The sequence below is a fragment of the Lepidochelys kempii genome, chromosome 1 (assembly GCF_965140285.1).
Source record: "Lepidochelys kempii isolate rLepKem1 chromosome 1, rLepKem1.hap1, whole genome shotgun sequence".
Lineage (NCBI taxonomy): Eukaryota > Metazoa > Chordata > Testudines > Cheloniidae > Lepidochelys > Lepidochelys kempii.
Window position 1 is genome coordinate 252,726,639 of NC_136380.1, and position 17,627 is coordinate 252,744,265.

A 17,627-nucleotide genomic window follows, 5' to 3' on the forward strand; every position below is an offset into this window, starting at 1 on the left:
CCAGCCCATGATGAAGACACGCAGGCACGATGACGTAGGACTACAACTCCCAGCGTGCAGCGCGCCCGCAGCTCGCTGAACTGCGATTCCCCTCATCCAATGCGGCGCCAGTACGCCAGTCCCAGCCCACAGTCCCGGAGCGCTGCATGCTGGGAGTTGTGGTCTAAGAGGTGTCCGGGAACCCGCTCCCCACCCCACATTCCCTATGGCGGGAGCACCTTCCCTAGCCCTGCCCTCGTCCGGCGGCAGCATCGTTTGCCAGCAGCCCCGCGCGATTCCGGAGACCGTATTGGCCTCCGTCACTCATGTCTCACCCGCTCCCCTATAGCTGCCTCTGCTGAGGTTGTACCTGCCGGAAGTAAACGTTGCCGTAGTAACTGTCTCTAGGGCAAACATTCTGGGCGCCCCGGAAATGCTTTGGATTGATCCGCTCATGTGGAGACTTTTATCGCTTTAGACCCAGCTCTCATTCGTGCGGGAGTCACATAGCCGCGGAGTCGAACATTTCCGAGTATTTAATTTAAAAAATTAATCAAAGGCAGGCCGATTAAGCTAGCTATTAAAAATGATTGGCTGACTCCTCCTACCAATGACCAATCAGAGGTAGCCACGCTCCGGCCGCAGGAAGCCGCACATGGAAGGCTCTGATTGGCAAGGACCGGACCCCGCCCCACCCCTCGGGGCTCTTCATTGGCTCTGTGTTTGGCGTGGTGCGCTCTGATTGGTGGCTGGCTGAGCGTCTTTCCCCGCCCCGCGTGCCGGACAGTGATAAGGCTGGGGTAGGCGGGCTCACCTGGCTGGTGGTTTGGCAGGCTCGCTGGTAGCGCTGTTCCTCTGAGCTCGAGGCGCGGGGCAGGGGCTCGATTGGTCTCTCCTGGGTCCGCATTGGCACCGCCATGAAGCCGCTGTGGGGACTCGCTCTCCTGTGTGTCCTGCTCCTAGCCTGTGAGTCGCCCGCCCGCCCGCCCGCCCGCGGGTTCTAGAAGCTTCTGGCCAGGAGCGGTTGGGGCAGGTGGCCTGAGCCTGCGCGGCCTCCCTCCGGTGAATAGGAGGGCGGGGCCGGGACCCTCGGGGTAGGGGCGCGCGGCTGTTTGAACCCGGGGAGGCGGCGGCGGGGGGGAGGGAGAACCGCTCTGAGTCCAACCCCGCCTTCCCACGGCTCCTCCGCCTCTCCGGAGGATGGCGGGATTCGCGCTGGCTCTTCTCCCTCAGCGGCCTGAGTCCCGAGGCGCTGCGCCCCGCGGTGGGGGCGGGGCCGCTTTGCGCGGCGGCGTTACACACCACCCACCCCCCCCCCCCCGGGGGGTGGGGGGGAGGGGCGCGCTGGCCGGAGCTCCCTGCACCGCCTGACCGGTCATGGCGCTGGGGCTGCCGCTCGGAAACCTCCCCGCCGCCGTGTCGCCCGCTGCGGGGTCCTGACAGGAGCCTCTTCCGCAGTGCGCGGCGCGGAAGGCCGCCCGGAGGCGGATCCGCGTTGTGGGCCATGTTTCTAACGCCCCCTGTCTCCCCCAGCGTCGGCTAGAGCGGAGGAGCCCGACGTGGACGGCAAAGTAGAAGATGACCTGGGTAAAAGCCGAGAGGGCTCTCGGACCGATGACGAAGTTGTTCAGAGGTTTGTACCTATTATGTTGTAAAGAGCTGTGACCCCATCGCGAAACCCTGGAGCTCCATGTGCCGGTTACTGCCTCGTCCTTCTTGCTGGCCAAGGAGTCAGTATTATGATGGGGGAGTACTCCAGGGCAGCGGTTCTCCACCAGGGGTAGGTGTAATCCTGTGGGGAAACAGAGGTACAGGGGGTACATCGAATCATCTAGATATTTGCCTAGTTTTACAACAGGCTAGGTAAAAAGCCCCAGTGAAGTCCATACAAACTAAAATTTCATACAGTGACCTGTATATACTATACACTGAAATGCAAGTACAGTATTTATATTCAGATTTATTTATTTTATAATTATATGACACGGTGAGAGAGTCAGTAATTTTTCAGTAATAGTGGCTGTGAAACTTGTCTTTTGTGTCTGATTTTTTTGTAAGCAAGTGGTTTTTAAGTGAGGTGGTGTAACCTGGAGGTATGCAAGACAAATCAGACCCCAGAAAGGGGCATGGACAGTGGTCTGGAAAGGTAGAGGGCTACTGTTTCAGGAAAAAGAGCTCTGGTCTTTTCAGTCCCTTTTTATTTTAACAAAGCAAATGAATCCCCTTAAAAGCAGATAAATGGTAGCTAAAACATAATAGCTATGTGAAATGGTTGCTAGTTTGCACTGTTACATGTTTGACATCTATCATTGACTTCCTTGGCTACCAATCAGTTTCCTTCTTTTTGCTGATACTCCACAGGGCTATTATATTAGTACACTGACTTGTGGCAAACACATGCAGTACACTTGAAATAATCTCCATTGTATGCCTTGCCTTCTGTAGCATAGAGGTTATTGTATGTTGTAACTTCAGAGTGGAGCCTACCAGGGACTGGTAGGATTTTTGCTGAATAGTAGAGAGATCCAGCCTTTATAACATCTAATGCACTCACCTGTTATCAGACTTTCCCAATAGTTTTCACACTTAATGTTCCATAATCAAAATCAAATCTTACAGTTCTAAACTGTCATCCTGATGCCATGGTTAGTGGAATGTCTTAGTAACCTAAGATCGGTCTGTCTGCTGTAACCTCAAATTCAGTTGCTCCTGCCACTGGACTGAACTATGTAGTAACTGAATAAGGCCTAATAAAAGATCTAACTTTGTCTCCACAGAGAGGAGGAAGCTATTCAATTAGATGGCTTAAATGCATCCCAGATAAAAGAAATCAGAGAGAAATCTGAGAAGTTTGCTTTCCAAGCTGAAGTTAACAGAATGATGAAACTCATTATCAATTCTTTATACAAAAACAAGGAGGTAAGCAATATGTTTATTTAAACAGTGTCAACATGTATAGTTTTAGCATAAAGTTTACCATTCCTATACATATCGTTTCAGATTTTCCTGAGAGAATTGATTTCAAATGCTTCTGATGCTCTAGATAAGATAAGGCTATTATCACTGACTGATGACAATGCCCTTGCTGGTAATGAAGAACTCACTATTAAAATAAAGGTAAGAGCTGTTAGCTACTAATGGTAATCTGCTGATTCTTCCAGCCATTAGTAAATACCTTTTCACTTGCCCAAGCTAATAAATTTGTATTCAACATTCTGCATATCCCAGAGTTTATAAACTACTTCGACTAAAACCTTGGTACCCTACCATTGGTTTGACCATAAAATCCTCAGATGTCCTGTCTTAGTGTTGTAGCAAACATTTATGGCTGCCTCTGAAGTCTCTTCCTGTGAAGAGTGGCTGAACCACTGCATTGCTTCAGCAAGAGTGTCTTCCCTTATTGCATTAATGTGAATCCATGCTCTACTATGCAAAAATCTGGCTAGACTTTTTTCATGAAGAATCTTCTCGTTACTGTAACATCTCACCTGTAACTTTCAACTTTAACAAGATGCAATGCATGCTGTCTCCAAGTGACACTTAACTGAATTTACCTTATTCATTTTCTAGTGTGATAAAGAGAAGAACGTGCTTCATGTTACAGACACAGGTATTGGCATGACCAAGGAAGAATTAATTAAAAACTTGGGTACCATTGCCAAGTCTGGTACAAGTGAATTCTTAAACAAGATTACTGAAATGCCGGAAGATAGTCAGTCAACATCTGAGCTGATTGGCCAGTTTGGTGTTGGCTTCTATTCTGCCTTCCTTGTAGCAGACAGAGTTATTGTCACATCAAAGCACAATAATGATACTCAACACATTTGGGAATCTGATTCAAATGAATTCTCAGTGATTGATGACCCCAGAGGAGCCACTTTAGGCAGAGGCACCACCATAACGTAAGTGTTGCAGCTGATCCAATAGTAAGCTGTTGATGTATACCTTGCTCATTAGCATGTTCTCTGCATTATGAATAGGGCCCTAGCAAATTCATGGTCCATTTTTGCTCAGTTTCAGTCATAGGATTTTTAAAATCATAAATTTTATGATTTAAGCTATTTATTTAAAACTGAAATTTCAGTATTGTAATTGTTGGATCAGGACCCCTACAAGGAGTTGTGTGGGGGTCGCAAGGTTACTGTAAGAGTGTGGGGGTCGCAACCCCCTACTTTTGCACCGCTGCAGGTGGCGGCTCTGCCTTCAGAGCTGGGCAACTGGAGATCAGCAGCTGCTGTCCGGGAGCCTAGCTCTGAAGGCAGTGCAGAAGTAAGGGTGGCAATACCATGATCTTTCTCATCCCCTCCCCCCACCCAAAAAAAAACTTTCAACCCCCCTGCAACTCCATGTTGGGTCAGGATCCCCAATTTGAGAAACTTGGGTCTCCCCTGTGAAATCAGTGTAGTATATAGGGTAAAAGCATACAAAAGAGGACTTCGTGGTCAGTGATGTGTTTTTCATGGCCGTGAATGTGGTAGGACACTATGAATCCTGTGCAGTAACTCTTCATTTATAGTGTTCTTACCCTGGAATAAGTGCTTTTCCTGGATAGGAATGACTTCCTGAATCAAAGCCATGGTTTAGGGCCTTGAAAATAACTACTGACTAAAGGTGTTTGCGGTTTTTGCCAATTTTTCACTTTCTTGCATAGCTTAATAATGTGATGAGATATTAACAGGTATGCTTGGTCATGCTTAATTTCTAGTTTTCACAAACTTGGAATTTTGTTTTAGTTCAGCTACATTAGCTGAAAAAGTACATACTACAGTACTCTTGCTAAACTGCTAGTGTTTTCTAAAGTGGACTTAGTGATGGAGAAGAGTGGACTAGAACAAACGAAGTGCTTGTGAACTTAAATACTTTAATAGCTGCAGTCAATTTCTCTGGTCCACATTGACAAAGAACTTTGTGCTAAGGTCTGGTATAGGTTAATGCATAGTGTAGAGAATAACGAATGATCCCTTCAGAGCTGATCTCCATACTTGTACTGCTCTGACATAACTGGCTACTGTGGCTGTCCTTTCTGCTAATACAGTTGACTTGCTCTTCCTGTCTGAGGCTAATCAACTTGAATAGCAAGAACCACAAACAGAAACATGCCATTTTTCAATTTTGTCAAACTTTCCATTAACTTCAAGTGGTTAAATCTTAAATTTTTGTCTGCTACTGCGTGTAATAGTTGAAAATGCACGATTAAGGTCTCTACCTTTTCTCCTGTTCACTTAGTACACCTCAGATTTTACTAAGAGAAAGCACTTCCTAGTCCTGATAGCTTGAGTTGCAAGTACTGCTAGGAAGACTTTCCCCAACTTAATGTGGTGGAAAAAATGAAACAAGTGCTAAATGTAGTAGTTCCTCTTAAATAAGGCCAAACTACCTGACAATAAAAAAAACCCCTCTGAGCAGCCAATCCCAGTTATACTCTGCGACTGGCTTGGTGTGCAGCTCATGGATTGGAGGATGACTCAACATCCTCCAGTGGACCCTTCCTCTTCATTTGCAGTATGTTTCTTTGGTGCAGCTGATTTAGGTTTTTGTTAGAATGCTAGATTTGTTGGGGAAGATCCTCAACTAGTAAGAAATTTTTTTGACACTACTCCCTCCTTCTCCCCCCCATCCCCACTCTGAAGTCTAGTAAATGATGTAGAATTGGTTTCAAACAATGATTGTGCTAAACTGATTCGTCTTTAAATGCAGTTTTCTAAAGCTGTTCTGGTCTGCTTTGTTGGGCTTCCATGGTTGGAACAGCTGTAATGGTACTGCTTTTCCTCTGGAAAAAGACAGGAAAGCAAAGGAGCAGAGTTGACTTAGTCCCAGTTTAGTCGAAACTTTCCCAAGGGACTGTCCACTATTTGGGTGTTCTGATTCTTCAAAATATTTATGCATAGATTCAAATAGCAAAATTGTATTGAAATGCTAGCCTGTCTAACGCTTGTACTGTCTTCTTAAGACTTGTCTTGAAGGAGGAGGCATCTGACTATCTTGAGCTGGACACTATTAAAAATCTAGTCAAGAAATATTCACAGTTCATTAACTTCCCTATATATGTGTGGAGCAGCAAGGTAAATAGCTATAACTCTTAACTAATTGAAACGTGTGCTGTGTATATATAATGAATGGAAAGGCTTGAAATATCCATTTCCTGATAGGGTGCCCTCATTCATCACAATTTCCTGAGCTGGCTGTTCTACAGAGCTTAAGCATTCTATGAAAGCACTTATCCTCATTGTTTCAAAAACTACATTGGTTTGTGTTTTTGGCTGATGGTGGTTCTCCAAATTGACTTTTCCAAAGCAGCAGAACTGACAAAATGCTGGCCAGCTTCACTGCTCTTCAAACCTGGGGAATAGGAGAACTTTGGCAACTTCACACTTTTTGTAAAAGCTGAGCACTAGCTGGGGAAATTGGAATCCATAAGAAGGATGACTCAAAAGAGGCAGGTGAAAGGATAAGTCAGAGACCAGTCCTTTCACCTCCCCAAATGTGGAGGGAGAGCATAACTCTGCTACTTCTCCCTTCAAGAAGCTACAGGGTGGCCCCGGATATCTAATAGCCAGAAGCAAAACTAAAAGGTGGAAGCCTCAAGCAGAGAATGCATCATGGTGGAAATAAGTACCATGCTACCTGTAGTTTCTGGGGCTTCTCACCAGGGTATTGTTTTGGGGCCTTACTGGAGGTTCACATTCTGATGTTTTGTGTATGCCTCTGGTTAGTGTCTTTAGTGGTATAGTACAAAATTCAGACCTAATGGTTGAAAATCAACTTAGGCAAGCTTGTTTCTGCTGCAGCCCCATTCACATCTCTTGCTTTTCAGTGAATTATTACATACTACTGATAATTAGAATGCAAAATGCTACATGGATTATTTTAAATTATGGCAGTTGACATGTGCTAGAGTTTTTTCATTTAAAAGAACAGCTTATTGTAGTCAAATGGTGACTAGATTTTCAAATCTAAACCCCTGGATTATCAATCATAAATCATTGTTTCATGAGGGTGCTAGGCATGGAAAGGCTGTTTGACCAGGTTCTTCTGAAGCAAAGTGGACTTACAGCTAAGTGTTTCCACAGACTGAGACTGTAGAAGAGCCCATTGAAGAAGAGGAAGTAAAAGAAAAAGAAGAAACAGATGATGAAGCTGCTGTTGAAGAGGAGGAAGAAGAGAAAAAGCCAAAAACTAAAAAGGTAAGTGGTTTTTTGCATGTGTGGGATTTGGGTTTTTTGGTGGGGGGGCGGGGAGGTGTATAGACCTCAGTGCTAAACAACTTGGTTTACAGTTCCATGTTAAGGGGTGTAGAACCCTTTATCTTCCAGATGTGCATGATATATTTTTAGCACCAATGGTGCCTTCTAGTAAGTTTACCATCAGTATGGTGTTAGTAGAAATCTGCTGTTAGCAAGACAGTAAAATAAAATTCTAATACACCATATTTTGATCTAACAATTGCCAAACAGCAGAAAATGTCTTCTGTTCAGAAATACTGGTAGTACCTTGTGAATGGTAGTTCCATAAGGATTTCTCCACAGTACACCTAGCCCTGTTCTCCGCCTCTAATGTATTTCTTACATTGGCAAGTAAGCTTCTGAGGGGGATCAAGAGTCTTGAGCTATTAGAGATCACACAAACTACCAAATCAGAATAATTCCAGCAACACTACTGGAAAGCTTTTTCACCCAAACTCAGGCTCAAGAGAGATTTAGTATTTTGGTTTGATATAAATTCAGATAAAACATGCATAGTTTCCATTTCTTGTGTACATGAGTAAATCATCATGTACATAAACCCTGAGTTATCCATTGTCAGTGACGTCCCCTTCAGTCATTCCCACCACAGTGCTTGCCATTACATACTACATCTTAAACTTCAGACTGTAAAACCTTCAGGGTAGGCATTATGTGCAACTTCTGTATGCTCCTAGTACATTATGAGCACTTGGTGAAGTAACACTCTGCATGCAAAAAACTACAGAGGTTGACAATACATAAGTAAACTTTCTAACTTGAGTGAAGCAGCAACTTTCTTATGTAACTTGTACATCAATATCAGCAATCTCAGGCATAAGCAAAAGAGCTGAACAATGTAGAATTTTTTTTCATGCACAGGTTGAAAAAACTGTCTGGGATTGGGAGCTTATGAACGATATCAAACCAATTTGGCAAAGACCATCTAAGGAAGTTGAAGAAGATGAATACAAAGCTTTTTACAAATCATTTTCTAAGGTAAATTTGATACAGATTTCAAATTTCTATAGTACATGTCTGGTACAGTATAAGCTCAATCTAAAGTAATGTATGGGAGGTGACTATGTGGAAGGCCAGCCCCTTAAACCTACCACTAAACTTACCTTTCAGTAAAGATTCTTGTTCTGATTGAGGAAGGTGGAAGAGGGAGTGTGAGGAGTAGTGGGGAAGAGTTGGTATGATCTTTTACTCTTCGGGCAATGCTGCACCAAAATATTAAATTCTGCACAATTTTAAAATATTGTACATTACTGTCAAAATAACCCAATGTATAGTCATGCCAGTTTCCGTTTATTTTGGCAATTTATTTCAAAATACCTGTCGGCAAGAATGCCTGTAACAATACAAAGATTCAGGAAATGTTTTTTGAGAAATAGATTTCTAGGCATATTAATAAAGAACTTTATCTTTGACAGCTCTGTTTCAGTGAAATTAAATATTTCATTTAAACAGTCATACAAAAGTATTGTAATGACCTGGCCTAAGAGGGCAATAGTGTCCTTAAGGACTGCTTTGTGTGTCTGTCATGTCTAGTCCAAAGTTCAAGCATCTGTGTCTAGTATGGCTTTTGGGTCATGCCATTGTAGTGGGATGGGAGGGTTGGTGAGTTAGCAGTAGTTGTAAGATAATGGGTGGCTAGCATGGGGAAGGGAGAACCAGGGTAGAGTCAGGGAGTGTGCATGTGGTGGTTTTTGTGTTCAGTCATATACATGGTTTGCCAGGCAAAACCCTTTCATCTCCAGAGGTGATATGCATGCCCCCATGCCAGGTATGGGTAGGAGTGCTGGGTGCAGGGATGCAGTGGTAGATGGGTACAGATAGGGAGTAGATTCAGGCTGGCAAGGAATATAAGAGGGAGGGTGGCATCACTAGGGTCCTGTGCACACAAAGACATTTTGTACACATAACTAATCTATTTGAAACACACAACTGGAAAAGAAGCAGTGGGTGAAAATCAAATTTGGGACTGCGGGGGGAATTCTGTAGGGAACATTAAATCTGCATTACAGAATTCTAGTAGAAGTAATCTTTGCAACTGAGACATCTTACTTTTGTCATATCCCCTTACAAATACCAGTGAAAATGAATAGTGGTTGTGTAATGGCTCTTATTACTTTTCACTAGTATATTGCTTGCTTTTTCAATTTCAATGATTGTTCCTCACTTTTGGTAGAACCAAGCTGCTCACTAATATATTAACAGGTTTCAGAGTAGCAGCCGTGTTAGTCTGTATCCACGAAAAAAGGAGTACTCCTTTTCTTTTCACTAATATATTAGTGTACTACTGGTTGCATGCTATTTAACGTGGAAGTAAACTGCCAACTAAATACTGAGACTGGAATCTTAGACCCCAGATTATGGTAATCTCCTTAATCTCATTTCATGCAAATCTAGAATGAAAGGAAGATAAAATTTCCCTTCTAAAGGATAGATAAATCAGTGGTAGTTATGCAGAGGTTATTTCTATATCACTGATCTAGCTGTTCCTTCCACAAGTGCAAACTCACAAGAATAGCTTTCTCATACAAGCTCTAGAAAGAAACACTGACTAAATTGTAATTTTCCTTCCACAGGAACACGATGATCCTATGGCTTATATTCACTTCACTGCTGAAGGAGAAGTAACATTCAAGTCTATCTTGTTTATTCCCACCACAGCTCCACGTGGTTTATTTGATGAATATGGATCCAAAAAGAGTGATTACATTAAGGTAAAAACATAAGTATGCTGAAAGCTGGAATAAACTTAAACATCCCTCAAATGTTCCTAATACTACTTTTATTCTTATTTTTAACATGCAGTTGTATGTCCGGAGAGTGTTTATCACTGATGACTTCCATGATATGATGCCTAAATATCTTAATTTTGTCAAGGGTGTTGTAAGTATCTTGAAGTTTTTAACTGAGTTGGCTTAAGTTACTGTTGCTTCTATTTTATAAATTCACCTTTTTTCCCCAATTAGGTAGACTCCGATGATCTTCCTCTGAATGTATCCCGTGAAACCCTCCAGCAGCATAAATTGCTAAAGGTATCTTATTTAGACATAATTTAACAAGCTACTTGGATAAATCTACTTCCCTAGGGAAGTAACATGATTGTAGTAAGTATAGGGAAACACAAAATACCCAAGTAGTCATAGTTAGCCTAGATTCTTTCTAGCCCTATCCTATCTAAATTAGGAATAAAGTAAAAAGCAAGACATCACTTTAAGTAAGTGAAAAGAAGTTAAGCTTGAAGATACAAAGTGGAATGATTCATAAACTGCTGCCATAAATTCAAAGTTTAGTAGTTCTTCATTTGAAGAAAATGAAAAGGAGATGGCTACAGAAGAGTAACATGAGAACTGAGGTGGTACTTAACAGATTCTGTTGGAGCATTCTTTGTAGTAGCTTCAAACGATTGGTTGTGCTCAGTGTTTATGTAACAGTATGGGTGAACTTGCTATTTTGTCTCTGGAATTCTTAGGTTATTAGGAAGAAACTGGTTCGTAAAACTCTTGACATGATCAAGAAGATTGCTGAAGAAAAATACAATGATACATTTTGGAAAGAATTTGGTACTAACGTAAAACTTGGCGTGATTGAGGATCATTCCAACCGTACCCGTTTAGCTAAACTTCTTCGTTTCCAATCCTCTCATCATGAAAGTAACACTACTAGTCTGGACCAGTATGTGGAGAGGATGAAGGAGAAACAAGACAAAATCTATTTCATGGCGGGGTCCAACAGAAAAGAGGCAAGAATAAAAATTTTTCAGTGTTATAAAGCAAAATAGTCAAGTAGCAAACCTGTCTGAGTTTAGGAATCAATCTAGTTGTAATTCAAGGTCTTACTGCTGGAAAGAGTGGCTAGGCTCAGTGTGCCATATGATTGTAGTTGCTTGTACTGTAGTATTACTGTTGCTGTTCAAGGCAACTTAGATATTAGCAGTGTGGCATTTAGGTTAATATTTTCACAACTGGCTAAAGAACTGTACAGCAATGGAATTCAAGAATTTAGTGCCAAGCAATATTAAACTTGTTTCTAATTAACTCAATTTGTAGGCTGAATCTTCACCATTTGTTGAACGTCTTCTGAAAAAGGGTTATGAAGTGATCTATTTGACTGAACCTGTAGACGAATACTGCATTCAAGCTCTGCCAGAATTTGATGGCAAGAGATTCCAGAATGTTGCTAAGGAAGGAGTGAAATTTGATGAAAGTGATAAATCCAAGGAGAGTCGGGAAGCTTTGGAAAAAGAATTTGAGCCACTCTTAACCTGGATGAAAGACAAGGCTTTAAAGGACAAGGTACAAATTCAATATTCACAGTAGCATTATTCTGCATCTCTCTTTACATACATGTGTGCAAAAATAAAAAAATATGGCCTGACTAATCCTTTAATTTTTACTTTTCACTCTCATCCTCTCAGACTTAATTCATTTATTTGTCCCCCTGGGGACATAAACTTTGGTTTCTATATGTAGATAGCTTTCTAAAAAGTACTTTGCTCACCTCTCAATGGGTTTTAGAAGACAAAAATACTAATGGGATATTAGGACTCTTATTTCCAATGAAAAGCTCTCAAAGCCACCTCTGAAGTATTTAGCAAATATAGGACTGTATTTGAATTTTACAGATTTTCGTAAAAACTAACTATGACGACTGCAAATGTGATCTCTCAAATTAGAGATTGAGATCCCTCAATCTCTACTTTTTTCCCCTAGATTGAAAAAGCGGTGTTGTCTCAACGCTTAACTCAGTCTCCATGTGCGCTGGTGGCTAGTCAGTATGGATGGTCTGGCAACATGGAAAGAATTATGAAGGCTCAGGCATACCAGACTGGGAAAGATATCTCCACAAAGTAAGCTTTCATACTTGTATATCATGGTCTACCAACACCACAGATATGAGCCACAGTTAGGCAGTCATAAATGCATACTAACAGTGCTCCATATTGACAAGAATGGACCTGTAAGAGAAATAATCCTCATTTTTACCTAGTTGTCATCTCACAAGGACTTAAGTATACACATCATTGAATTTTATAGATATTTACAGAACTTAATTTAAAGGGATCCAGTCACATAATTAACAGCCCAAACTACGAAATAGTCTGTGTACATTCACTGAAAGTCAGTGAAAGTCTTTTGTATGCAGACATTCCCCTGCAGTGTTAACAATAGTGAGGCTATAGACCAGATGGGCTTTTACTAATGGTAAAAGCAAGCTGATCAGATTCCAAAAACTCAGGCCTAGTCTTTAAGTTAACCTGTCGTTTTAATACTTTAAGTGTTTAAATTGTTTGACAAATCAGAACTTTCTGTCCACTTGCAGTAATAGTGTAAATATGTGGTCTGTCACAGTAGTAGTGACTGTAAATTATTCAGAAAATATTTATAAAGGTATACATTAAACCATTTAGAAAAGCCTACAACAAACTCTAACTGAATCCATCTAGTGTCTAAGCATTGAAAGTGTTTATTGATTTGTGACCCCCTCTTGTAGCAAGTGTACCTGCTTGTTCACAAACTGCTACTGAAGCACAACAGATTGAATTGATAACCAGCATCTGCACATATCAGTTCACACTACTATTCTAAGTATTACATGTAAAGCTGACTTTCTGCATTTTAGTTGTCTTCTAGACTATTAAGTAAACTAAGCCTTAAACGTTAGAGGGGAAAATTAAAAGTGGTGCTGCCTTCTAAAAAGCTAGCTACTGATATAAGTTTCTTCTTGTAGTTACTATGCTAGTCAGAAGAAGACCTTTGAAATTAACCCTAGACATCCGCTGATCAAGGACATGCTCAGGCGCATCAAGGTAAACAGAAATTACAAAGCAATGATATGTTAACTGTTTGGCTGCATGAACTCTGGTTAATGGCTCTTCCTTACTTTTCCAAATCAGGAAAATGAAGACGATAAAACCGTTGCAGATCTTGCTGTAGTTCTGTTCGAAACAGCGACCATAAGATCAGGCTATATGTTACCAGACACAAAGGAATATGGAGAGAGAATAGAAAGAATGCTTCGTTTAAGTTTAAATATTGACCTTGATGCAAAGGTGAGCTGCCTTCACTTTTGGATAATTGGTGCTCAGAGGTCTTAATTTTCAAAGCACTTTTAAAAAAAAAAAAAAAAAACTTCCCCTTAAGACAACTTGGGGTGGGGGAAGGGGTGTACATATATGGGTATGTCTACACAGCATTCTGGAGTGAGCCTTCAAAGTCCAGGTCAGTGGACCTGGGCCAACAGGGCTTCAGCTAGTTTTTAAAATTAGCTGTATAAGCCACAGATTGAAGTTAAATAGTGCTTTGAAGTTGGGGCTATACAGCTGTTTTTAGAGCACAAGTCTGCTAGCCCAAGTCTGTCAACCATGGCTTGGAATGCTCACTCCAAAATACTGTGTAGATGTTTTTCTAGGGAACAGTTGGGGATATAGTTAATAGCATCTAGACCCACTTGCTGTATGTCCAGCTTCTCTGCACACAAGGGTGGGTTATTAGTGACCCAGTTTTGATTTACTGGCCACATTCCAAAGATGCTCTTAAAGTCTGTCATTTTGGCACATTTTGCCCAAGTGACTCAGCACCAACTGAAGACAGTGCAGTGTGCTCTTATGCTGTACCTCAACACTAGTCTTCTCCCAAAATTGTGGCTATATGGAGACGGCTATACTAGATGTGCCTATGGGGGAATTGCCACACTTGAAGAAATGCACATCAAGGTCTATTGGCAGGTCTTGCTACCTGAATGGTGCAAAGGCAGGTGAATGGGCCAGAAAGGTGAGCCTCTAGGCCACTTTCAGTCCTATCCATTAAGACTAGCAAATTGATCTATTGAGGATGGAATAACAAATAGCTTTATTTCACATTATCTAAGGTGGAAGAGGAGCCAGAAGAACCTGAAGACACAGCTGAAGCAGAGCAAGATGAGGAGGAGGAGGAAGTAGAAGCTGATGGTGATGAGAGCGAAACAGAGAAGGTCTGTTCAGAATAACTCTTAATTACTAGTCTCTCATTCAGTTTTCTAAAACCAATGAAAGTAACAGATTTCAAAGTGAACCATTTTCATGGAGCAAATAAAACATGGCTTCATTGAGGCATAGTGTAGATAAAGCTTGTGGAATTCCAATGAGTAGCAGCTTGAAGTCAAAGCATATTATAAGTTTTTGTTATACATTGAACTTCTCAAATGAGACTGAGATAAATCTCCATCTTGTCTAAGGCTCTATCTTAAACTGGGATTTAGGCAAGGCTACTTTCCTAAGGCACTTGGTGTATGCCTGTCCTAATTCTACTACATGGGAAGCTACTAAAATCTTTAAATGTAGAAGAGCAGATTGGGAAGTATAACTTGTTGGAGATGGACTATTTAGCTAGTGGCTGAACTTATTTCTGACCACAGATTCAGCAAAGCTATTTCTTATTAGAATGCTAATACTTTCCAATAAAACTGGGAACTGTTTGTTTCCAGTTAATCATGTTTCAGGGTTAAATTTGTTACTGAACACCCACAAATGGAATTAAAAGTAACCATTTTTTAGATGTGTGCAACTATTTTAATGTAGAGAGTCACAAGCTGTGATGCTCTGGGGTTCTTCTCCTTTCAGAACTGCAGTTGCCTACTGCTTCATTCCAAAGTCTGAGGACTAGAAGTGTTGTTGAACCAAACAGACTAAATTATTGGCTCCCAGGAGTTTAGGTTGGGGAAGGGCCTCTTCCAACTAAATACATCTGTTCTCTTGGTGATACCAAGTGAAGATTGGTTCTGGTGTTCAGTCACCTACATGAAGTGGTTGGCTCCTATAGCCTGTGTCTGTTGCCTGTAAAGCTGAAGTTAGCATGGTGGTGCTTTGCTTAATTGTATCCAAGAATCTAAGGCTGCTTTTAATGAAGTGCTTGTGCAGGAGTGGGTTGGGGGCAGAGAAACAAAGTGTGCTAAGTAAAAATTACTTCTAACAGAACTATTCCCTGTGTCTGGACTCATAGCTGCTTAAATTTACCTGCCACACCTACTCTGAGCTGCTGCACCAATAATGTTATGGGAGGGAACTCTGTTCTGTTTTGGTTTGCTAGTCCACACTATTGAATTACTGTTAAGATCTCCACAGTCATGACCAGAAAGCCAGTAAACTTCTCAGCATTGGTAGTATTTGTAAGTCTCTTCTCCCCCGCACAACAGAGCAAAGATGGACCACAAGCATAATTGCATTCCAAGGTGGCCTACAGGGGGAAAAGTTGGTTAGCTCCTTTTTGCTGATCTGATACAGGCTCTTTAAAAAATTGTTCTAGATTAAATAGCAGCTCATATCTTCCCCTCCACTTGAACAAGCAGACAACTGGAGCTCCTGTAGGGATGGGGTGGTCTTAAAGATCTGTCAATTAGCTATCCCCTAATTAAGTTAAATGGGTGTGAACAGATACAAAATAGCTTTTTAAAGGACTAAAAATCCCTTCTGTCACAAGCATTACAAGTGCTGTGAAAATGAGATGCAAAAACTGGCCTCTGGAAGCATCCTATCATGCATGGAAGCCATGGTCTTCAGTATACAGACAAATCTATACATCAAGATGACTAAGTCTTTTTAAGCTGTCTTGAGACTATAAACTTAACTCTCTCTCATCTTTGCAGGAATCCACAGATGTAAAAGATGAACTGTAAGCTGCACTCAACTAGCATCCTGTCTGGGGTGAGGGAATGTGAATTAGATTGTTCAGTTTTTCACTGTAAAATGTTGAGGGGGGTGTTGTGGGCAGAGGAGGATTTTTTAAGTTTTTTTTTAAAACATTCCTCATGAATGTAAATTTGTACTATTTAACTGACTATTCTTGGTGTAAAATCTTGTCACGTGTACAAAATAAAAATGTTCCCAAACACTGTGTAAACTCTACACTAAAGGGCCACTGCGTCATCTGGCAGGTAGGCTAGCACTACTTGGTTCCTTGTTTAATAGCTGTGGGGAATATCCTGTGAGATAACCCAACAGAACAGTCTTAACTAAAACTTTTTCTGCTGTCAAAGCCAGACCATTCACTTCTCTTGCAGAGAGATGCAGCATTAACCTTTAAAGATCATACATTTGGGCAGGGGGGAGACTAGGAGAAGCTGTAAAAGTATCACTTCAAGTACAGAACTACTGCATCTTGTTAAGGCTGACTAAATGCACTGGAGAGTCTTACCACTCAGGGTTTGAAGGGTCAGCTTCACAGAGCTTGCTTCAAAAGGGGGTTGGGTACAGCAAATAGAAATAACTGCAGACTGCATTAAAATAGTTCATTCATTGATTGTATAAATGTCTTCTATCTCTGCTGCACTTTGAACAGGGCTGTATATTGAGCTCCTACAATGTGTAGTAGAGCATTTGAGTGAATTTAAAACATTTTGAATATAAAAGACAGTGCACTGATCTCAGATTATTCCCTCTTACTTCCCATGTAACTTACACCAGCATTGAAAATCTTCACACTTATCAAATATTGCTTTAGAACGATATTCATCTTGGTACAGGCAGGCATGGATTTGTAGACTCTCTTGCCATATAAATGGTAGGATGTAGAAATTACTTTGTTCTATGAACCTCAGTAAGTTAAACTTATTTCTACAATCTGATCAGTCTGTAACACACAATCTGTCCACTTTGTACTTGAGAGCTATAAATGTGGAACACTTTTTTGTCTTGGACTTTGAAGAAGTAGACTAATCCTTAAACATACCTGTGAGTGAGGCAGGTGGGGTTGCTGAACCAGAAAGGTGAGGGCTTGTCTAAGACCACATAGCAAATTGGTGGCATGGATGGGACTAGAACATGACCTTTGTCATCATGCCTCCAGCTCCTGCTGTTTTCTTGGCCCTGGTCTACACTAGGACTTTAGGTCGAATTTAGCAGCGTTAAATTGATGTAAACCTGCACCCGTCCACACAATGAAGCCCTTTATTTCGACTTAAAGGGCTCTTAAAATCTATTTCCTTACTCCACCCCTGACAAGTGGATTAGCGCTTAAATCGACATTGCTGGCTTGAATTTGGGGTACAGTGGACACAATTCGATGGTATTGGCCTCCGGGAGCTATCCCAGAGTGCTCCATTATGACTGCTCTGGACAGCACTCTCAACTCAGATGCACTGGCCAGGTAGTCAGGAAAAGAACCGTGAACTTTTGAATCTCATTTCCTGTTTGGCCAGCGTGGCAAGCTGCAGGTGACCATGCAGAGCTCATCAGCACAGTTGACCATGATGGAGTCCCGGAATCGCAAAAGAGCTCCAGCATGGACCGAACAGGAGGTATGGGATCTGATCGCTGTTTGGGGGAGAGGAATCCGTGCTATCAGAACTCCGTTCCAGTTTTCGAAATGCCAAAACCTTTGTGAAAATCTCCCAGAGCATGAAGGACAGAGGCCATAACAGGGACCCGAAGCAGTGCCA

General features: G+C 41.7%; 1 protein-coding gene across 1 annotated transcript; it reads left to right on the plus strand.

Annotated features, from left to right (window-relative positions):
* The first annotated feature begins 770 nt into the window (after nucleotides 1-770).
* On the plus strand, nucleotides 771-16,079 carry HSP90B1 (heat shock protein 90 beta family member 1). The gene is made up of 18 exons (XM_073323719.2): nucleotides 771-945; nucleotides 1,513-1,612; nucleotides 2,757-2,898; nucleotides 2,980-3,096; nucleotides 3,550-3,881; nucleotides 5,930-6,041; nucleotides 7,050-7,163; nucleotides 8,082-8,198; nucleotides 9,794-9,931; nucleotides 10,023-10,100; nucleotides 10,184-10,249; nucleotides 10,687-10,956; nucleotides 11,264-11,509; nucleotides 11,927-12,063; nucleotides 12,945-13,023; nucleotides 13,111-13,266; nucleotides 14,085-14,186; nucleotides 15,837-16,079. The coding sequence occupies exons 1-18, from the start codon at nucleotides 897-899 to the stop codon at nucleotides 15,864-15,866; spliced, it is 2,385 nt and encodes a 794-aa protein (XP_073179820.2). The 5' UTR covers nucleotides 771-896; the 3' UTR covers nucleotides 15,867-16,079.
* The last annotated feature ends 1,548 nt before the right edge of the window (nucleotides 16,080-17,627 follow it).